A 21812-nucleotide genomic window follows, 5' to 3' on the forward strand; every position below is an offset into this window, starting at 1 on the left:
CAGTGCCAGCAGGAAGTTGCTTGCTCGTGTACTGCGGAGAAAGCAGAGCACAGGGGCTGCCGCGGGGCATTCCCAGCCCCGGGGCAGCACACCCACGCGGCTTTGGGGCGGAGGGCCGCGGCTTCAGCCGCTCAGCTTTGCGCAGGCACCGCTGTCCACACAGCTGCAGGTACGGCTCTGGCTCTGGTAGCCCAGCATGAGCTGGTGTGAGGGCTGTCCCCACGGGTGCGAGGCTGCTGGACCAACCCGTCTGCCTGCAGCCCTGCTCTCTCCCTGCTTGCAGGTGACCTTGGCAGCGCTGTGGCTGGCAGCCAGCGAATCGCAGCCCCCAGGGTGGCGGGACCGCGACGTGCTGCAAAGGCAGCGGGTCCTGGTGCAGCCACTCCTCCGCCTGAGGAGACACACGGACAGACGCCAGTGCCCTGACGGCACGCACTGGGTGGAGACTGTTCGTCAGTGCTGCCCTCAGTGTCCCGCAGGTGAGCGCTGCCCCGTCCGTGTGGCATGGCACAGCACACCGTGGCACAGCAGGTGCCTTGTTCCAGGCGGCCGTGCTCCCTGTCACCCCACTGTCCCTGCAGGGACATTCCTGAAAGACGCCTGCGTGTGCGACCCCTGTCCTGCCGGCACCTTCCGCACCCAGCCCAACACCTTCAGCGAGTGCCAGGCCTGCTACGAGTGTGACCAACACGGTGAGCTGGCACCACACCACACCGTGCTGTGCTCTGCAGTGCCGTGCCCAGCTGCTCACTGCCTGCTTTCTGCAGCTTTCCAGAGTGTGCTGAGCAACTGCTCGGCCACCAGCAACATTGCCTGTGGCTGTGAGCCCGGCCGATTCCGTGTCTGCCTTGACCCGCCGTGCACCGAATTCTCTTGCCAGAAGTGCCAGACCTGCACCGGACGCCTCATCCAGCGACCCTGTGAGTGCTGCCAGCTGCCCCATGGCACAACCTGCCAGCTGTGCCACCTCTGGCTGTGCCACCCTGCCTCATTCCCACCCTCTCCCCAGGCTCAGAGGTGCAGGATGCCCTTTGTGACAGCAGCTGCAAGCCTGACTTCTACAGAGAGGGTGATGAATGCCGGCCGTGTCACATGTAAGCATTGACCCTCCTGCCAGGGATGCATGTGGGGCCCGTGGCATGGCACAGCACGGCACCCATGGGTCCCATCTCCTTGCAGGCGCACCGTGGACACATGTGGCAAAGAATGCCAGCAAGCGTGCGGCAGCAACAACAAAGGTATGGGGACAATGGGGCCAGGGTTGGTGGTGTGCAGTCACTGTGCTGGCCAGCTGATGGCAATGCTCCTGCTCCTCCTTTCAGGCTCAGGTCTGGAGTACATCCTGCTGGGACTCACCGGGCCTCTCTTCCTGGGTGCCCTGGCCATCTACCACAAGAGGAAGAGGCTCCGGCATGGGGGTGGTCCCCACCCCATGGCACAGGCCTCCACCTCAATGCCCGGGGCTGCAACCACACCATTGTGCCAGTTCAGTGCCTGGAGGTGGCACAACCCGTGCTGGACCCAGCCATACTTCCCACAGGAGACAGAGCGTGGCACTGGCACAGCAAAGAAGAGCTTCAAACAGGAGGCCTTGCTGCGTGAGCCACCCAGCGAGGAAGGAAAGCCCTCTGCCCCCCCGGAGCCCCGTGGTGCCTTGCTGCAGGGCAGCCAGCTCTACGCCGTCATCGATGTGGTGCCAGTGCGGCGCTGGAAGGAGTTCATGAGGATGCTGGAGCTGCGGGAGGCAGAGATCGAGCTGGTAGAGCTGGAGGTGGTCCACATCCGTGACCAGCAGTACGAGATGCTGAAGCGCTGGTGCCAGCAGACCAGTGCCACGCTGGACCACGTCTTTGCTGCCCTGGAGCGCATGGAGCTGGCCGGCTGTGCTGAGGCACTGCGCCAGAGTCTGCCCGTGGGACCCTGACCCCAGCGTCAGCACCCTGGCACAGGGAGGTCCCGACACCTCCACATCCCACTGGGCACCCAGCCATACCCCTAAGTATTGTTACTTATGCCGAGTAGACATTTTATGTCAGTTTTATGTCCCCTTCCCACCTGCCTGTTCCCTCTATTTATGTCCTCCTGCCCCCAGGGCCGGGGAGGACCCCATGCCCCAGCACATCGGCTGCCCAGCCCCTCGCGGGACGAGCGGGCACCGAGCCCACCCAAACCCATGGGATAGTTCTCAAGGCTGCCCCTGCCGGGCGCTCCTTCCCCCTCCCCAATAAAGTGGTGTGTTCTCCATCCGCCAGCCCCGGCCCTTCTTCACAAGGCTGTGTCAGCCGGGCACCAGGGCACTGCTGGCCCCAGGACCGCCACTGGTGATGTGGCAACCACAGGTGACAGAGAATGTGGGTGCTGGCAGAGATGCAGGCAGTGTGGGTGTTGGGGTGCTTGTGGCGATGTTGGTGAGGGGGCACCGCTGTCAGCGAGCATGGCGTGGATGGGGGATGGTGTGGGGAGCCCCAGGAAGGCGCGGGGCACTGCTGGCGGGGTTTATCGTTTTAATCGCTGGAAAGGCAGGCGGTCTGGGCAGAGGTGAGCCGGAAGCTGGCCTTGAGCGGCTCTGGAGGGGCAGTAGTGAGGGCGAGCGCTCTGCAACGGCGAGTGGTGCCAGCGGGGCGTGCGGTGAGCCCGGCCGCAGCGGCCGAGCCGGGCGGGGAGCAAGGAGCCGCGTGTCCCACGCTCGCTTTGCAACGGGCAGCACGGGGTAGCGGTGGGCTGGCGGCAGCGGGATGTGGGGGTAGGGGGGGCTACGGGTGCCTGGGGCGGTGGGGGGGGCTTCTCTGGGTTGGGCTATGTGGCCATCCACGGCAAGAGGAGGGTGCCGAAGCATGTCGCGGTCCATGGGAGGACCTGCCAGTCTCCTCCTGCTGCGAAGAGCCAGGATGCGGTGTGGCGTGGCTAGTGCTTGGCTATGTCCCCCTTCTTGAGGATGATCTGTCGCTGCCAGGGCGCCAGCTTTGTCTCATCGTACCCGAGAGTCCTTAGCTTTTCCGACTGCTCCTTCTCCTTCTCCTCCTCCTCTCGCTTCAGCTTCTCCTGCTCTTTCCTACTTAGCAGCAGAGGGCACAGGGCGCCGCGGTCACCAGAGCCGCGGAAGCCGCCGTGCCCGCCCACCCAGGGAAGGGGCTTGCTGCACTCACCGTTTCTGCTCCCTGCGAAGGCAAAGGGAACAGTGGGGTTAGTAGAGCCGCGGGAGTCACCGGGTGCTGCGGCATCCCCCGACCCTGGCTCACCTCTCTTCCTCCAGCTTCTTGCGCAGGATGTCCCTCCTCCAGGCCGGCATGCTGGCCAGGCGCGCCTCCTCTTCCTTCTCCTGCAACAGACAGCCGAGTTACCGGCACTGCCCGCCCTCACTGCCGGCACCGTGGGGCCGCAGCATCATCCTGGTGCGCGGCACCACATCCTTCTGGCAGCGCCCTCCGTGGCACGGTACCGGTGGCGTTCACCGGCGCACGGCTCTCAGACGCGGCCCTCGGTGCCCACCTTCCGCCGGCGCCGGGAGGAGGAAGGAGCGCGTGGCGTGGCCAGCCCTTGCAGCGCACCACAGCTTTATTGCACGACACGCGGGGGCCCACACTGCCCCGGCACCGCAAACGCCACACCAGAGGGGAGCGCAGCCCCGCCGCTGCGCCTCCCACACAACACACAGCCACGGCAAGCGGCACACACGGCAACCTCGGCCCGGGGCCGCAGAACAGCGCCCAGGCTTCTGCCAAGCTCAGCTGCACCACGAGCCACAGAGGCCGGCGAGCGCACCCGGGCACCAGCCCACAGCTGTCCCCTGAGCTTGCTGCTGCCCCATGCCACACCACTGGCACAGCCTGCAGCATCCCGTTGGACTCAAGTGTCGAACATCTCTGCCTCCTTCTCCTTCCAGAAGGAGAAGCTGCGGTCAATGAAGCGGCAGACGTCCTCCTCGCTGAACTCTCCCAGCTCCGGTACTGGTACTGCTGCTCCCTGCCCTTCCGAGGCCATGGTGGGGGCCTCTGCCAGGCTCTCTACCACTGCCACGGGGTCATCCCCAAAAAACTCCTGCACGAGGTCCTCAAAGCCGTCAAGCCAGTGGCGGTGGCCAGCCTCGACCTGCTCCAGCACGGTGCGGTGGAAACGGCGGACGCGGTGCCAGCTGTGGCTGCCCAGGCGGTCAAACATCTCGTAGCAGAGGAGGTGGCGGAAGCGCCGCTCCTCGGGGCTGAGGGGCATCTCCAGCAGCTGGAAGTAGCCCAGCATGAAGAGGTCTAGCGGGAGGCTGTCGTGGGGCATGGGCGAGCCGCCGACGTGGGGCAGGAAGTGTTGGGGCCAGTACAGCACCGTGGTGCGGCTCAGCCGCCGGATCTGACGCCCTGGGACCCGGCGGGCAACACTCCTCCAGCGGGCAAGCAGCCGCCCCGCTGCTGGTCGCCGCCTCCCCGGCCGCCGTGGCCGCTCCTCCCCGGGCACTGCCGAGAGTGCCCGCTTCTTCCAGTGCTCCAGGAAGAGGAAGACTGTGCGCTCCTTGCACCCCTTGGTGCGTTCATGTGGGCTGCTCGGCTCTGGCAGCGCTGGCCTGCTCCTCCGCAGCGCCCCATCCCCGTATTCCTCCTCCAGGATGGGCCGGCGGGTGCTACCAGGGGGCTGCACCCGCTTGCGCTTAGTGACCCTGGGGGAAGGCGCGGGGGGTCCCCCTGGCCCCTCGTAGTTGGCCTTGAGGCTGCGGACAGACACACCGCAGCCCAGGATCTCGCTGCGGGCGTCGTGCTGGGCACCGGGGCCGCCCCCTGCTCCCCCCGCCCCAGGGCCCTCCCGGCCCCTCAGGGTGGCCGGCGGTGCGGCCGCGCTCCTCGGCAGCGGGGGGGACTGGCTGCCGCGGGCAGGCGCGTCCTGGTGGGCGAGGGCGAAGCGCCGGGGTGCCGGGGGGGCGGAGAGCGGCACGAGTGGCAGCAGCTCCTCCTCCGGCCCCCCTGGAAGCGGCTGCCCCGCCTCGTGCATCACCCGCAGGCTCCCCAGCTGCCTCTCCAGGTGCTGCATGTCCTCCTCCCGCATCGGCTGCCCGGCGGGTCCCGGTACGCCCCCGCGGGCAGGCGGCCCGCGCCGGCACAGGGGCGGCGAGCGGTTCCCAGGCTGCGGCGGGAGAGAGGGCAAAGGGGCTCTTGAGGCCATGCCGCACGCCCCCCGTGCCGCTGCCGCCGTGTGTGGCATCCCCGGGGTGTGACACCCCTGCATGCAGGTAGGGTGGTCCCCCAGCCCAATTAGGAGCCAGAGGCAATGCCACGCACGCCGTTTCGCCAGGTCCTGAGCTGCTTGGGCCGTGCCCGCGCCGCGCTCGCCGCCGCAGCACGAGGGACCCCCCCCTACCTTGCGCCGCTGCTCCTCTTCCTCCTGCATGCGGAGCTGCAGCTTGCGAACCATCACCTGCCGCTTCCACTCGGGGATGGGCCGGCCGTGCTCGTCCTGGCTGGGCACCAGCGCCTCCACCTCCGCCGCTGCCCCAGCGCCTGCTGCCGGCACCGGTGAGCTCCCGTTCAGCACCGGCTCCGGAGAGCCCCCTGCCAGGCAGCGTGGCGGCCCAGCAGCCTCGGGGGTGGCCGGCGGGGTGGGCGTCCTGGTGGGTGACGGGGAGGACACTGGCGACTCTGCCTGTGGAAGGAGGGAGGGAGGGCGGTGGGCACTTGCCTTGCCGTGCCGTGCCGCGCCACCGGCTCCCCTGGCCCCCATCACCACCTACGTTGGCCCCTGCCTGGCCGCTGCCGGAGAAAACAGTGGTGAAGCCTTTGCTCTGTGGCGTTGGCTTGAGGCTCTTCCCAGCTTTGATCTCGGCCAGCAGCTCCGAGTTGTCGCCGGTGGGGGACATCATGTTGAAGGACTTGGTGCCTGAAGGGAGGCAGAAGGGGCAGTAAGCACCCTCCCAGCACCATCTCCCTGCCCCTGTGAATCCCCCACCAGCTCGCAGGGTAGGGGGGTGGAGGGATGGCTGGCTGACTGCTCCCCTCCACGCCATCCAGGAGCCCCTGGAACACCCCTGAAGCAGCATCCAGACACCCAGCTCAGCAGTCCACAGGAACAGCACATCACCAAACTCCTGGGTCCATCAGACCCCTGTGGAGCAACCCCCCAGCACTCAACAGCCTGGCACCCCAGCTCCACAGATTTGTAAGACCAGCATCCCAAGAGCAGTTTACAGGGTCCTGGCACCCTGCTGCAGCAGCACCCCAGCACCCCAACACTCAGCTGCAAGGGTCCCAGCCTGGCCCCAGCCCCGAATACCACTCCATGCCCCCGAGGTTCTATGTTGCAACAGAAGAGAGCCTCTGGAGGGACGGCTCCGTGTCCGGTGGCAGCCCTGCCACTGCAGGGCAGCTCCTACACTCCCCTGGCATCTCCCGGCAGCGATGCACCGACAGCCTGAGCCAGACTCCCTGCCAGCCCAGTGCCCAAAGGGCTGCGTGGCACCCGCACCCCGAGGATGCTCTTCCCACTGCCCATGCCGCCTGCCTCGCGAGCACCCACCGTCCGTGCCAGCCATGCGTGAGTCCCTAAAGGCCCATGGTACCGTGCCAAGGCAGAGCCCCCTCCCCGCGGCCGGCGCCCGCAGCTCGCCCCGCTCGGCCGCGCCACGCCGGAGCCAAAGGGCTGCGGGTGCTGAGGGCCCAGCGGGACGCTCGCGCTGCCATCCAGCGCCGGCTGAGACCCCCCGGTGCCGGGAGCCGGCGCTAATAAAGCGGGCGCCGAGCAGCGGCCAAGCCCGCGGGCTGCAGTCAGCGGCGGGGGAGCGGCCGGTGCGCTCACGTGGCGGGGTCACGCCGGCCGGCTGAGCGCGAACAAAGGCCCTCTGTGTGCGGGGCCCGGCTCTGCCCGGCCCTGCCAGCCCTGCCCTGGCGCCTCCGGCAGCCCCGCACCGGCGCTCGGCGTCCCGCGTGGCACCGGCGACGCGCAGCACCGAGGGCAGGTGGCAGCCCCCAGCTGTCACCATCGATGCCATCGATGCCCCGTGGGTGCGGCACAGGGCCTGTCCGGCTGTGCCCCGCGCCAGGGCACCCTCTGAGCAGGGAGGAGCGTGGGGCCGCGGTACTTACTCTTCATCTGCCTGAGCGCCTTTCCTCCTAGGGAGAGAAGCAGAGAGGCGGCGCGGGGCGCGCGGCAGAGGAAGGATTTGGCCACCGCGAGACAAGAGAGAAGAGAAGCGGCCAGCAGTGAGAGCAGGCAGGGGCGAGCGGGCGTGGGGGCCCCCGCGCCGACACCGGAGGAGAGAAGGACAGAGAGGCTGTCAGGAGCCGCGCGGCCCAAGTGCCGCGGGAGGAGACGAGCCAAGGAGGTCAATGCCACAGTGCAGCCAACGGGACAGTGCCCAGGATCGCTACCCGTGCCCACCCGGCACCCTGCCACTTACTTCCCGTAGAGGAGGAGGAGCGGCGGGGGCCGGCGGGAGTCTCGGCGAGTGGGGGCGGCGGTGGGGGCGTCGGGCAGGCGGTGTCGGGCAGTGGCGGGGGCGGCGGTGGAGGCGGCAGCTCGGCACCAGACTTGCTCTCCCCATTGCTCATGGTGTCCGCCGAGATGGGTGATGCCTGGAAAGGGAGCATGGGCAGGCGTTGCTCGGTGCCCTTGCCACTGAGCTGCGCACAGGCTCGCGGAGCAGGGCTCACCTCCTCGGTGTGCGCCATTCGCTGGGGGCCTGGCTGCTCGGCCACGACGTGCCCCAGGTGCTTGTAGTAGTCACCGGTGCTCGGCTGCTTGCCGAAATTCCTTGACCGCCTGCTGGAGTCGGCCCGGCGCAGGCCCTCGGGGCTGCTGTCACGCGATGCCAGCTGCAATGGGGAGCCCACCTCAGCCCCGCCGTGCCCGGCTGTGACCGTGGCACACGGCTGTAGTGGAGTAGGACTGTGCCAGCGATTTGCCGTGGGGCAGATGCAGAGCTGGGACGGACAACGGGTGCATGCCCTGGGGTCTGTTCGGCAAACGGCTCTACCAGGGGCTGCGTGCCATGTTGGCAGCGTGCGGCAACAGTGCCTGGCACTGTGACCCCATAGCCTGTGCCCAGGATCCTGTCCAAGCCTCCCCCGGGATAACCCCCTGGGAACAGGAGTGCCGAGCCCCAGCCCCGCGGATTACAGGAAGCTTATCCCGCGCGGGGCTGGGGCCGGCTTCCAAACCTCCCTCTGAACAGGGCTCTCAAGCAGCGCAGCCTCAGCTCACCCCGGCGCATTCCACAGCGGCTTTGCGAGTTGTGCTGCCGAGTGCTGCGCTGCAGGGGGCTGTGCCTGCTGCCTGGGTTTGAGGTGCCATCGTGGCATAGCCCTGTTCCCCTTGCTTGGGGCCCCACTATTTGCATTTCCCCGATGCCACCTCCACCCATGGCTTTTTCCCGGTGAGCCCGGCTGCTCTCTGCCACCGCCACCGGTCCCAGCTAAGTCAACAAACGTCAGCTCAGTGCTTCCTACTGCAGCTGCCATGGGAATTGTGCCAAGCCTGGCTCCCACTCCGGCAGTCCCAGCCCCGGTCTGGCACAAGGGTCTGTGCCGCTGAGCCCCATTTCATGGGACACCCACACCACTGTGGCACCGCTCTGCCACATGCTCACGCCTCCCCAAGGCAGCCCATTACTCCAGTAAGCACTAAAGAGCCAAGGCCATGCACAATGAGCACTGTGGGGTCCCAAACCCACCACGTGCCTGGCTCACACTGCTCTGCTGAGCCCCCCATCCCATGTGCCCTGTCCCCCAGAGCGTTGAGCTCTGCCAGTGTCCTGACCATGCCCAGAATCCTGTCCTCAGTGAGGTGGCGAGAGCCATGGTAGGGGGTCAGGACGGTCCCAAACCTACTGCATCCTTATGCCCCCCCAGCCCGCCATGGAGGGCTGCACCCCTCTTACCTGTGCACGCCTGGCTGAGCCCTCTCAGCTCCTGGCAGCGCTGGCTGTGCCACCCGACACCTGTGGCGCGGGCGACACCGGAGCCGGCCGCTCGGGTTACCGCCTGCGCAGCTGCCCACGCCCAGCTCGGCATGGTGCCTGTGGTATCGCCGGGCCGCATGGGCGCGGCTGCCATGGCGTGGTGCTACCGGGTGCCCCAGCCAGTGCAGCAGTGCATGGCCCACCCAGTGCCATGAAGCCACCAGAGCATCACTGATCCCGGCTTGCTGCATCCTCGCTGCTGGTTGAGCCCCATCCCCCCCAGTGCATGCCAGGGTTGCAGGCATGTGGCCTCCAGCCGGGGCTGTCCCCTCCCAGTGCAGGCAACAACTACTCAGATGGATGGCTGCCCTGTGGCATGTCCCTCCCGGGTGGTATGTCCCTTTTGCTGTGTTTGGGGCATGGTGCAGGGGACACGGTGCATGGGGCCGTACCTCTCGGCGCAGCGCCTGGCTCTCCACATGCCGCAGGTTGTTCTTGGCCCGCACGTAGATGTCAGCGGTGTGGGGGGCAGCGGGGGGCGCAGGTGCAGGGTAGCCAGGGGGTGGCGGGGGTGGCCGGGTGCTGGGGGGTGGGGGTGGCGGTGGGGGGAAGGCAGGGGGTGGTGGCGGCGGGGGACCCTCGCCTGCTGGGCCCCGGCCCCGTGGCCGCATCTCAGGGTCCAGCATGTCCATGTACGCCTGCATGTCCGCCAGCGCCGGCTCAGGCACCCCTGCGCAGGGCAGGGGGTCAGGGGGGGCTGGACCCGCACCCCCCGCCCCGCGCCCCCTGGCCCCGCACTCACGGGCGGCGGGGGCCCCTGGGGGGCCGCCCCTCTTCTCCCCGGTGCTGGACTGGCTGGAGTGGCAGGAGTCGTAGTTGGAGAGGGTGCTGGCAGGGGAGCCCACCTCGAAGCGCGCCTGGGGCACCGACGCCGTGGTGTTGGGTGATGACATGCCCGAGTCGGGCTGTCGGCATTCCCCATCCGCAGAGGGGTCTCGCGACAGCACGCGGTGCTCCACGCTCTGCTGGCACAGCCGAGGGGTCAGGGCAGGGGTGGGGAGGCCCTGGTGATCCCTGTGTGCTCCCCACACCCTCATCCCTCTACCATGTTCTCCACGGTGCGCAGGTACTGGGCACAGTGGCTGTGGCCGTTGTAGTCGGCGAGGTCGGCTGCTGTGTAGCCATCCTGGTCACGGATGCTGAGGTCGGCACCGTTCACCACCAGGATCTGGCAGCACTGGGGAGAGTGGGGGTGCATGGCAGGGCTGGAAGGAAGGGCCCCCCCCTTGCCCTGACACCCTGTTGGCCACCAGCACCCACCTCCAGCTCGCCATTCTCGGCGGCATCGTGCAGCGGCGTGCCGCCCCAGCCATCAGCAGTGATCTCCCCGCCGTGCAGCAGCAGCCAGCTCAGCACCTTGGCGTGGCCACGGCTGGCAGCAAAGTGCATGGCTGTGGCTCCTTCAGCATCCCGCTCCGACAGGCTCACCGTCGTGAAGCTCATCTGTGTGGGCAGGCGGGCTGAGCACTGGGGCTCTGTGCCACCACGCCGTGCCACCACGCCGTGCCATGCCCCGACAACGCTTACCAGCCATACGATGACAGTGTTGTGGCCCATCTGGGCAGCGGCGTGCAGTGGGGTCATGCCGTCGTAAGCCCGCGCGTGGGGGTCAGCCCCACAGTCCTGCACCAGGTACTGGATGATCTCCAGGTGGCCTTCCTGGCAGGCGAGGTACAGCGGGGTGGCCCCCGTCTTGGTCTGGGCACTCAGCGTACTGCAAGTGGGGCACAGCGCCCGTCACCTGTGGCCACTGCTACTTGCCAGGGCTGGGACAAGGGGCGGGCAGGATACAGGGACATGGGGGCTTGTGGGACATGAGGAACATGGGCAGGTGCAGGGGAAACAGCTGTGGGCAGGCAGGGCAGTGCCAGGGCCGGGAGCTGGCCACCCCATGGCTTCCCATAGGTCCCCGTGCTGCTGCGGTGGCTGCAGCTGCAGCGGGAGGTCACTAAGTTAATCAGCCTGCTTAGGCTAAGCTCCTTCCTCCGGCTGTTTTTGGACACTGCAATTTAGTCGTATTTTAAAGTAAGCTGCTTACACAGCACCGGCCGTGGAGCCAGCGGGGAAAGGCCAACCTGCACCAAGGCGCTGCCCGGCCCAGCTGCTGGGTGCTGGTGTCCCCCAAAAGGCCTTGGCATCCTTGTGTCTCTCACCCTGAATTGTATATTTCAAATTCCGCAACCCAAATCCTGGATCCTGCATCTTTTACCCCACAGACCCATATTCTGCATCCCACACCCCACATCCTGCCTCCCGACCCCACAGGAAGCTGTTTTATTAAGTGCTCTATAAAAAAAAAAAAACCAAAACCTGTTGAATATTTAAAAAAGGAAGAGCAATAAATACTCTGCTCTGTTATCGCAACGATCGCAGGCCCTAAATAATTGATCCCTGTAACTGTGAGACGGGCTGTGGCCAGCACTCCCTCCCGCTGTGCCTTGCGTGCCGTGCCACCGAGTGCCTGCCCCATGGCCCAGCAGTGCCAGGCTGGCACAGCCCTGGGTGCTCCCCGAGCTGGGGATGGGGCTTGGGGCAGCTGCAGGCTGGGGTGCAGGAGACAGCGGGAGCACGGGCACAGGGTCAGTCCCTGATTCCCGTTTCTCAGTAATTGGGAAGGGGTTAAGCCACTTGGGCACCACCGCTAAACTGCTTTGGCAGATGGCTGAGCCCCCATGCTGGGCCACCGGCTGCCGCGGGCGATGCGAAGGTGGGCTGGGAGCGTCCCGCAGCGGCACCCGGGATTGGATTTCGCAGCTGTAACGGAGCCTCCGGGCAGGCGCAGGGCTGGGAGCAGGGCCAGCCCTAAATAATTCAGGGGGAAGGCGGTGACAGCAGCGGAACAACCCCGGCAAGCGGCGTGAAAGGCAATGCGAGCGCCGTGCCACACCTGGGCTGACACAGTGGGCGTCGAGCAGAAGCAGTGACTGGTTTGGGGCTGGGCTTGGGCTGCAGGGGTTAATCCCAGAAGTGCTCAGGGCTAAGCTGGCACACCTGGGGCAAGGAGATAAAGAACTGGGGCTGGGACAGCTCTGGCCAGTGAGTGCCATGGGATCCAGGGATCTCTGTGGCCTGGCCGGGAGAAGAAGATGCAGGGCTCTGGTGTTGTGGCACCCAGAGACAGAGGGGGTGCCGAGTGCTGGTTCACGTCCCGCTGCCTCAGGACTCCCTGGATGTGGGACAGCTGTGCAATCCCTCTCATCCACAACCCTGGAGCCTTCCGGGGACAATGTGGAGCAACAGCGCATCCCCCCGGCTCCGCTTTGGCTGGGTCCGTGGGTTATTTCTAGTGGCCTCTGCCCACCACAGGAAATCGGATTAGCGGTCACCTAATCGCCTGCTGCAGCCTCGTGGCGAGGCCCGGCATCGCGGGCCCTGTGGGCTGCTGTGCCACGTAACCCGGGGACCAGCCTGGCCCCAGGTACCGCTCAGGAGGAAAAGCGGGGATGCTGCCGGGACGGAGCCGTGTGGGAGAGGCTGCCGTGCCCAGCAATGCCCACGGACCTGGGCAAGCGGAAAGGTCGTCTCCGGAGCGGGGAGCAGCCTCTCCTCGGCGGTCAGCCTAATCCATTTACATAACAGCGGGCGGACAAAGGCGGCTGTGTTATCGCCCCGCGCCAGGAGCCGACTCAGCGGCCAGTGACAATATTTCTGCCAGCGCTCGCCCCTCTCCTCCTCTCCCTTTCTTTCTGGGCCATAAAGAAGGTGCAGCTGCCTGCCCAGCCTGATAACGCGGCCGCGTTGCCCTTGGAGCTGGGGGATCAGGGTGGCTGCAGCATTCGTCCCCAGTGCTGGCACCTTGCCCAGTGGCTGGAGGGAGGGTTGGGGCCACAGCAGGCACCCCGTTCTCCCACTAAGCCTTTCCTGCTGGTGGGTGCCAACCTTCCGGCAGACCCTCTCTCGCTGCCAGCAGTGGGGGCCGTTACCTGGGGCAGTGTCCCAAGAGGAGTCGCAGGGAAGGGAAATCCCCTTTCACTGCGGCGTAGTGGACGGGCAGCGCTCCCGTGTTGGTGGCTGCCGTGGGGTCGCTGCCTCCAAAGCGGAGGAGCCAGTCGATCACATCATGGTGACCGAAGCGGGCTGCCAGGTGTAGGATGGTGGCACCAGAGTTGTCTGTGTCCTGCAGGAGGAAGTGGGACGGCTGTCAGTGCCAGGCACCAAGCCCTTCCGGCAAGGGGGTTGGGGACCGCAGGCAGCCGTGGGGCATCCCCCAGCCCGTAGCTGGTGCCAGGCGGGTGGGGCGGCCAGGGTGGAGCTCCTGTCCGTACGGAGCGGGGCTGGAGCAGGAGCACAGAGCATTGGAGCGACCGTGGGACCAGCGTGTCTGCCTCCGTCAAGGGCCTGCGTCCGCACACAGTGAGTGCAGCACAATGCCCTCCTTGTTCTACCGGCCGCGGAGCCCCTAACCGCGAACTTGCCGCCGAGCCCCGCTGTGCCGCCGGCCCGTCCGCCCTCCGCGCTCGGTGGGGCGCGGGTAGCGCTGGCCCCTGGCCAGGAGGTCGCCGATGCGTGCTGACCCCTTCCTTCCCGATTAATCTCCTCTCCCAACCCCGCCGCCTCCTCTTCCTTCGGCCGTCACATGTCTTTAACTCTCGGCCGGCCCCGGGGCAAGCCGCTTACCGCCGCGGTCCCTCCGTTGTGTAACCCCGGAGGGGGCGGCAGCCCCGGGCAATATGTGCTGCCCTCGCGGCTGAACCGCTCCGGGATGCCGGGGACTCTCCGGGTCCGTCGGATGCCGGCCTCTATGCACGGCGGAGCCCTGCCCGTGCCGGCTAGGACGGACCCCGGCTGGCTGTCGGCAGGGTTGGAAGCACCACGCGTGGCCGTCTCCCCGCGGCCACAGACACCCACACGGGACCGCGGAACGCCTCCCCGGCCGCCCGCGCCACCGAGGGACCCTCCGCCGCCCCCCGCGCCCCCGCTCGCACCTGCACGCCGCAGCCCCCCTGCGTGAGCAGCCACTGGAGACAGGCGAGGTTGCCGGTGGCGGCGGCGTCGTGGGCCGGCGTGGCCCCGTTTCGCGCCCGCGCGTCCCCGCGGAGCGCGGCCTCGGCCGCCAGGTACCGGAGGCAGGCGAGGCGACCGGCGCGGGCGGCGTGGTGCGCGGGGGACGCGCCCAGGGCGTCCCGCAGCCCCGGCCGCAGCAGCCCGGCCGCCCGCAGCCCCCGCAGCGCCTCCACGTCTCCCTGTCGCGCCGCCTGCAGCGCCCGCTCCAGCGCCATCCCGGCGGCGGCCCCGGCCCCAGCGGCCCCGGCCCCGGCGGCCCCGGCCGCCGCTTGGCACTGTGCGGCGCTCCCGCCCCGCCGCCCCCCGGCCCCGCCGGCTCCTCCTCTCCCTCCCCCGGGGCCGCCCCTCCGCCCGCCCCGCCCGACGGCGCGGCGATTGCCCGCTGCCCCGGACCCCCGCACCGCTCCCCCCGACCCCTGCTGGGGCAGCCGCGCTTTGCCGAACGGCGGACGGCACCAGGGCCGGCACCGGTGCAAGTCCGGGTGGACCCCAAATCGGACCGTTCGCGGCTGCCTGTCCGGGCCCCACGGGTGTCCCCTCCCGCCGCCCGCCCAGGCAAGAGGCGCGGTAAAGATGGGCTCCTCCGTCACCCTGGACGTGCGCTGCCGGTCCCAGCAGAGCAGGCAGAACGGGGGGCGCTGGGCGGACGGCTGTCCCGCCTCAACCGGCCGCGGGGTGCCGGCAGCCGGGCACCGTCCGCTTTGGTATCCACCCAGCCTTGCAGCGGTCCGGTCGCGGCCGCCACTGAAAAGTTGTTTTATGAATCGCTGGCGAGGCAGCGGGCGGCGTGGAAGGACGGGCGGGGAGACCCTCCGTCAGGACCGCGGACAGCGGAGGTGCTTCTCGATCAGCACCGAGGACAAGGCAAGGCCGCCCTGCCCGCCTCCTTCCCTGCCTGTCCCCCGCCCTCCCTGCCCGGCCCTGCCCCGCCGGCGGTTTATAAAGCCCGTAGCGGCATGGAGAGCGGGAGCGCCAGGTCCCCACCGGGCGCTGAGCGGCAGGCACCACGGCTCCGGCCGCCCTTTTGCCTCCGTCGAGCTGTGCAAAGTGACAGCTCCGGTCCCTTACGGAGACTCGCCGCCGCGCTCGCGACAACGGGAGCCGAGAGCTCTCGGTCGGTGAGGCCGTGACTGCCGTGGCTCCCGGCACCCCGTGTCCCCCGGGCGCGACCTGAACCCCCTCCGGGCCGTGCGAGCTGTCACTGCCTGCTCGGGACCGTCGCCAGCACCCGACCCAAAACCCCGGGGCGCCCACGGGAACTGTGTTACAACCGGGGAGAGCCGACGGCCCCGGGAACGCACCGGGAACGGTGCTGCCCGTGCCGACCCTAAGCCGCTGGCTCCCCACGAGTCCCCGAGCTGGCGGGGGGTCCCCAGTCGCGGTGGGCTCACACGAGTCCGCGGGCAGCCCCGGAGCCGCCCGGCTCCGCGCTCCGCCCCGCGCGCTGTCCGCCAATGGTGCGGCGCGGCCGGGGCGTGTCCGGGCGCGGCGGGGGCGTGTCCGGGCGCGGCGGGGCGGGGCCAAGAGCGGCCGTGCCGCAGCGCCGCTGCGGGCGGGGCGCCGGTGCCGCCATGTCGGAGCCGGGGGCCGCGGGCCCTAGCCCGGCCGCCATCCAGGTGTCCAGGTACGGCCCCGCCGCGCTCAGGGACCCGGACAGGGCTGGGCAGGGAGGCGGGCGTGCTGGGGGCCGCGGGCGGGTGCCGGTCTGCAACCGAGATGCTGCCCGCCCTGCTGCCGGCAGCGGCGGCGCCGCCCGCTTTAGTCATGCTGTCAGTGACACTGACCGCGGGCAGAGCGCAGCAGCGCCGCGCCCGTGCTCCGTGCTGCGGGGGCTGGCAGCGGGCAGCGCTGCCGCGGTTCTCCCGGGCGCGGCTCTCCCGCCTGTGTCCCCGCGGCTCCCGGGCGCGGCCGCGCTGAAGCAGCCGCTCCTGTCCGTGCCAGCGCGCAGCCGCTGCCTCGGTGCCCACCGGGCCGTTATTCGCCGTTGGCAGGAAGCGCGGCTGCTGCCGGGAAGCCGCGTGGAGCAGCGGCACGGGCCCGGCTCGGTGTGCGCCGCACCGGGGCTCGGCGGGGTGGGGCCCTGGTGAGACGCGGGGTGCCCCGGCAGAGGCGCCCTGCTTCCTTCCGCTCCCAGCGGTTTCCATCGCCGCTCACAGGAAGCCGCATGCGAGCAGCGATGTCCCGGCAGCTCAGCCGGTGGGCGATATGCTGCCTCCGGGCAGCCGCACCGGGGCTGGGCTGGGGGCGCGGCAGGGGTTGTGAGCTCTCATGTGCCTCCTTCGGCAGGATTATGCGCCCAGACGATGCCAACATCGCCGGGAATGTCCACGGGGGAACCATCCTGAAGATGATCGAGGAGGCAGGAGCCATCATCAGCACCCGCCACTGCAATTCCCAGGCCGGGGTGAGTAGGTGCCGGTGTGTGTGCCAGCCTCTGGCACGGTGACCTTTCACTCCCTGCCGTATCTCACTGGGAGTGTTTCCTCCTGCATGCAAAGCACTGGTGTCTCTGGCTGCAGCCGGGTGCCAGTAGCTGGAAGCCTTCTGCTGAAATTGTGGTTTACCAGCAGAAACATTATTACTCATTATTGCTGTTAATGTTTTAACTCCTGAGAAAGGCAAGTTGGGGCAACTCCAGTGGTGCTTACAGACGGGGAAGGAAGCACGGCCAGTGGCTGATAAAGGTGGCGGTTGCAGTATCCGAGCTGCACATGGCATGGCAGGTTTGGCTGGTGTCAGGAAGCTGCCAGCTGTGGTCCCATGGCGTGGCTGTGATCACTATCTTGGCTGTCTCACCGTCCTCAGGAGCCCTGTGTGGCTGCACTGGCACGGGTGGAGCGGACGGATTTCCTGTCGCCGATGTGCATCGGCGAGGTGGCCAACGTCAGTGCCGAGATCACCTACACCTCCCGGCACTCTGTGGAGGTTCAGGTCAACGTCATGTCTGAGAACATTTTAACAGGTGGGTGGCTGCTGGTGGCTGTGTTCCAGAACACCAGGAATAACAGTGTTGAGCCAAGAGCTTTGCAGTGGTGACCCCATCCTCTGCTCCATCACTGGCAGCATTTGGCAGAGAGGAGATCTAGCGTGTTTATTGACAGAACTGGGAGTGGAGGGAGGGCTGGTGCTGTGGAGGGAGGCCAAGCAGGCTCCCTGGGATTTATGGCTAGTAGTGAAAAACAGCAAAATCTGTTCGTAGCTCTTCCTGCCTGATTTGCTGCCTGTGGCTGCCTTTGGCCTGAAAATGTCCCTTTTCCTGCTGTTGCTGTGACAACCAGTTCCGCTTGCTGGGACATCTTCCCAAAAGCACATTGTCACATCCGCTAAGAGCTAAAGCCTGGTAGGAGCCAGCAGGGCAAGGGACCACCGATGCCAGTGGCATTGCCAGTGTGTGCCCAACGCCAGACTGGTGGCAGGTACAGCACTGCTGGCCTTGGCACCATCACCTGCTGCCCCCTTCTCCTCCAGGGGCAAAGAAGGTGACGAACAAGGCGACGCTGTGGTATGTGCCACTGTCCCTGAAGAACGTGAATAAGGTCGTTGAGGTTCCCCCCATCCAGGTAGGACAGCTCACTTGGGTTCCCCGAAACTGGAACTTGTCCTCCCTGTGGAATGGTGCTAACCTGGCCCTGTTGGCACTCCCAGCTGTGCCAGTGGCTGTGCCAATCCCCTTCTTACCAGCTTTCTATTCTAGTATGCAAGAAAGGAGCAGGAGGATGAGGGGAAGAAGCGTTATGAGGAGCAAAAGCTGGATCGGCTGGAAACTAAGCAGAGAAATGGTGACGTGATCTTACCTGTCATCAACCCAGGTAACACGGGCAGTGTGTACCCAGTGCAAATTGCCCAGCAATACTGGGAGACCAGACTGGTCCCCAGGGCATCCCCAGGGCCCTGTAGGCGCAAGTGTGCATTCTGAAACACTACACAGGGATGGGGATGGGATTTTGGGGCAGCAGTGTATGAGTGGAGGAGGAGCTGAGTGGATACGTCTGGTACCCTGAAGGGGCTGGTGCATGAGATCCCCTCTCCAAAACCCTGTTCCTGTATCATTCCTTGTGTGCTTGTGTACAGCTAGAGCTGGTTTTGTTCAGCAAGAGGTAAATGCAAGTGGTAGGAAAAGGTGGCCTCTAGGCCTGGCTGTGGTTTTCAGGCAGAGGTGGAGAGGTGGCACATGAGGAATGTTGGGGAAGGTGATGGCAGATGAAAGTTGCTCAAATGCTTTTTTCTCCTCTGTCCTCCCTGCTCACAGACAGGCAGACAAAAGGTAAGGTTCAGTGGGCACTGCTCCATGGGTGGTCACCCTGAGTGGGACTGGGCTGCTTTTCCTTTCTTTGAGCTTAAACATTTCTCATCAGATAGAAAACACAGCCACTTCTGAGAGAGGATTTCCTCTGCTGGGAGTTTGAGGGTGTGACTTATGTCACCTGGAGGTTGTGGTGGGACAGAGGTCACCAGGATGTGCCAGGGCTAGGGTCATGGGGATGAAGATCTTCCCACCAAGGGGAAAACAGAGGCTCTATGCAGCAGGGTCTAGGAGGTTCAGCTGAGGGGGAAAGCAGACAGCACTGTGACCCAGTTCACTCCTGTTTGCTTTCATGCTCTTTGAAAGCTTGAAAAGAAAGAAATGAGCTGAGCTAGAATAAAGTGGATGGGTGGAGATTAGAGGGAGGCAGCAGCCCATCAGGTGATGAAGAGTCTATGCTCTTGGAACTTCTCCAGCTTGGTTTAACCTCTGCTTTCAACATGGTTCAGCTTTGCACAAGCCAGCCCTATCTTTTCTTCCTTTGGACAACTTAAGACAGCGGTGTATGGTGATGTATGGGTGCCAGCTGAGTAGCTCTCACCTTGCTTTGCTCTCTAACCAGAACCACACACCGTTGGGTACAGCCAGTCCAGCCTGATCCACCTGGTGGGCCCGTCAGACTGCACGCTGCTGGGCTTTGTGCATGGAGGTGAGTGAGCACTGCCCTGCACAGCACCCGGGCTTCAGGTCCAGGTGGCTTTTCCCTGGAGCAAAGTGTGGTTGGAGAGTGACTTTGTTTTTGGTGGGCTCTGCCTCTGGAGGCACACAGGCCCCTTTGCATTGACTGTTAAGGTCAGAGTTGCTTTAGCTGAGACAAAAGTTTCATCTTTTTCTGTGCCCCAAAAGCTCGTGTACTTGAACTGTAAATCCTACAGTTTTGTCATCGCCTGTGAGATTGCAAATCCTGGAGTACAAACACGCAGCGTGTGACTGCTGTTACCTGAAGTAATTTCCTCTTGGCTGGCAGCGCCCATCACCTGGAGGGCTGGCACGTGTGGTGCAAGCCCTGGGAGAGGTGTGTTTGCTGAGAGCTGGGAAAACACATACCTAATCCTTAAACAAACAAAACGAACATGGTCAGAGCTGTTTCAAGGTTTGTGGGACTGATGTCACCTTGCAAGGGTCAACTTTGCTCAGAGAAATTTGGGAGAGACAGAGCTGACCTTAATCACAGGTCTGTGAGGATGTTGCCCTGGTTTTGACAGGAGCCCTTGTACTGGATTTTCCTGAAATTGGGACTTAGTCTCTGGTCGAACTCCCCAGCATAGTTTTGGCCATGCTAAGGCCTTACTGACCTTTGTGTGGTTTTCCTGAAATCCCACTGACCTCCCTGAGACAGGACCCTCTGCTTGCCCTCACAGGTGTCACCATGAAGCTCATGGATGAGGTTGCTGGGATTGTGGCTGCCCGCCACTGCAAGACCAACATCGTCACTGCCTCAGTGGATGCCATTAACTTCCATGAGAAGATCAAAAAAGGTACCAAGGGTGGTGGCAGGCACTGTGATCTGCTGTGTTGCCACACCCTGGCTCCCTTGGATGTGCTTTCAGGACATGCTGGCAGAGAAAATTAGACCCTGTTTGATTAATCCCGTGCTCTGCTTAAGACACAGCTTAAGCATAAAACATGCAGTACCCCTTGCTGCCTTGACTAGCCCCTCTCTGTTTCACAGGCTGTGTCATCACTGTCTCAGGACGTATGACATTCACAAGCAATAAGTCCATGGAAATAGAGGTCTTTGTGGATGCTGACCCGTTTGTGGACGAGCCTCGGGAGCGGTACCGTGCCGTCAGCGCCTTCTTCACCTACGTGTCCCTGAGCAAGGAGGGGAAGCCCCTGCCCGTCCCACAGCTGCTGGTAAGCGCTTTTCTCTCTGGATTGGACCCAGCAGGGCCAATCCTGCTCCTCCTGGGGCAGAGCCCAGCCCAAGAAATCCTCTTCCCTTGAGTTACTCAGCAGAAAAAATATGAGCATGAACGAGACATCCCAGGACAGGCTTCAGGGGGTTTTATTTTTCTTTTATTTTTCTTTTATTTTTGTTTTATTTATGTTTTATTTTTGTTTTTGTTTTGAGTTTGTTTTGTTTGTTTTTGCTTCGGGATTTTGATTTTGTTTTGTTTTGTTTTTGTTTTTTTATTTCTTTTGAAAATTGCCACTGTGGAGATTGTGGATTTTCTCCTTTCTCATTGCTGAGGACAGGCTGCATGCTGGCCCTACTCCAGGGAACCCTGAGTGGCAACAGAGGCCCCCACATCCCTAATAGCTGCTCCCCATGGTGTCCCCATTCCAGCCTCCTGCCTATATCATCTCCCCTAATCCTGGCAGGGCTTTGCTGACTCAGTGCTCCCGACTGGGGGTGTTGCTCAGTATTTGATGTGTCACAGGTCTCCTGCTTCATGCAGGGCACACTGGCTGTCATGCTGCATGTTTGACGGAGAGCAGCACCTCGCGGAAGTGTGAGGGGAGGCATGTTTCCCTCCCACACACACTTGCAGCACACTGACAATGCAGCTTTGCACTCTTTCTGTGACCCCAGACCGAGACAGAGGACGAGAAGCGTCGCTTCGAGGAAGGGAAGGGCAGGTACCTGCAGACCAAAGCCAAGAGGCAGGCGCAGATGCAGCAGCAGGCTGCCCAGCAGTGACCTGTGTGGCACCAGCGCCCGCCAAGCATACAGGTTGTTCCCGTTCGTTTTGTGTCCGGCCCGCGCCAGCCCCGTGCCTCCGCCCGCCCCAGCCTGCTGCCGGCTCCACCGCTTCGCTGCTGATGGGCTCAGCACCTCAGACCTCGTGCTTCAGGTGGCTCAAGCTCCCTGAAAGCCCCCAGGAGTCTTCCCAGGCGCTCACCATCTGCCTCCAGAGCCGTTGTCACTGTTTGATCCCCTTTGGTGACGTTCCTGCCTGTGTCAGAGCCAGGCTGGAGGCGTGTGGTGGCTCGAGGGGCGCGTGAGGCCGCGAGTCTTTGTGCTGCTGTGTTTGACTCGCTGGTTTGTCCTACCATGCGCACCAAAGCTTTCGTACGTGCTGTGCCGCGCTGGGGCCGCACTGAATGTCTGTGACATCTCTAGGTAGTTCTCTGTGCACATCTAAGTTATTTAAGGAATCCTGTGGCATAAATAAAATCTGTTTCATTGACTGGAATGAAAGGCTGACGCTTTTATTTCAAACAATTGTGCTTTTCCTCCCTCCCCCGGATCCGCCCGCGCTCCCCAAGTGGCGCCAGGCGCTCCCGGCCTTGTTTTTAAGGAAGTCTGGCTGTTTTGACGGGGCCCTCAGAGCAGTTCCTGCTGGAATGGGTTCCCGGTTTGGGATGTTAGACAATAAACTACCTGACAGGAGGTTCTAGTGAGGTGGGGCTGGTCTCTGCAGGGGTGCCTGCAGTGCGATGACAGCAGGTAATGGTTTTAGGCTGACAGAGTGGAAATTCAGAACAGGGATCAGCAAATGTCCCTGTTCGGGGTGCTCAGGCAGCAGGAAGGGATGGAGTCACTGTGGCTGGAGGCGTTCAGCGGCACCTGCACCCGCCGCTGGGTGTTGGGCTTAGGGATTACAGCGGCGGTGCCGGGCGGGCGGT

General features: G+C 64.9%; 3 protein-coding genes across 7 annotated transcripts; 2 read left to right on the forward strand and 1 right to left on the reverse strand.

The window, feature by feature from the left end:
* Positions 1-196: 196 nt before the first annotated feature.
* Positions 197-2212, forward strand: TNFRSF25 (TNF receptor superfamily member 25). Its single transcript, XM_066564094.1, has 6 exons — positions 197-479; positions 582-692; positions 768-920; positions 1010-1094; positions 1180-1238; positions 1323-2212. Exons 1-6 carry the CDS (start codon positions 197-199, stop codon positions 1922-1924), a joined length of 1293 nt encoding a protein of 430 aa, XP_066420191.1. The 3' UTR covers positions 1925-2212.
* A 278-nt stretch (positions 2213-2490) lies between these two features.
* On the reverse strand, positions 2491-14151 carry ESPN (espin). Of its 3 annotated transcripts, XM_066564005.1 has the most exons (15): positions 13858-14151; positions 12856-13049; positions 10460-10646; positions 10193-10375; positions 9978-10109; positions 9720-9894; positions 9325-9629; positions 7626-7787; positions 7373-7547; positions 7059-7085; positions 5711-5856; positions 5341-5622; positions 3240-3319; positions 3147-3158; positions 2491-3052 (listed from the first exon to the last, which is right to left on the reverse strand). In XM_066564005.1, the coding sequence occupies exons 1-15, from the start codon at positions 14149-14151 to the stop codon at positions 2905-2907; spliced, it is 2502 nt and encodes an 833-aa protein (XP_066420102.1). In that variant the 3' UTR covers positions 2491-2904. The 3 variants fall into 3 exon arrangements, with proteins under 3 accessions (XP_066420102.1, XP_066420103.1, XP_066420101.1); XM_066564006.1 differs by lacking the exon at positions 7059-7085; XM_066564004.1 differs by lacking the exon at positions 7059-7085 and having other exon boundaries at positions 7373-7787.
* Positions 14152-15451: 1300 nt separating this feature from the next.
* ACOT7 (acyl-CoA thioesterase 7) lies at positions 15452-21384 on the forward strand. Of its 3 annotated transcripts, XM_066564058.1 has the most exons (10): positions 15452-15560; positions 16223-16340; positions 16742-16898; positions 17405-17496; positions 17631-17745; positions 18186-18200; positions 18802-18888; positions 19601-19717; positions 19912-20096; positions 20776-21384. In XM_066564058.1, exons 1-10 carry the CDS (start codon positions 15508-15510, stop codon positions 20881-20883), a joined length of 1047 nt encoding a protein of 348 aa, XP_066420155.1. In that variant the 5' UTR covers positions 15452-15507; the 3' UTR covers positions 20884-21384. The 3 variants fall into 3 exon arrangements, with proteins under 3 accessions (XP_066420155.1, XP_066420156.1, XP_066420154.1); XM_066564059.1 differs by lacking the exon at positions 18186-18200; XM_066564057.1 differs by lacking the exons at positions 15452-15560; positions 18186-18200 and having other exon boundaries at positions 16086-16340.
* Positions 21385-21812: the final 428 nt, after the last annotated feature.

The sequence above is a fragment of the Molothrus aeneus genome, chromosome 21 (assembly GCF_037042795.1).
Source record: "Molothrus aeneus isolate 106 chromosome 21, BPBGC_Maene_1.0, whole genome shotgun sequence".
Lineage (NCBI taxonomy): Eukaryota > Metazoa > Chordata > Aves > Passeriformes > Icteridae > Molothrus > Molothrus aeneus.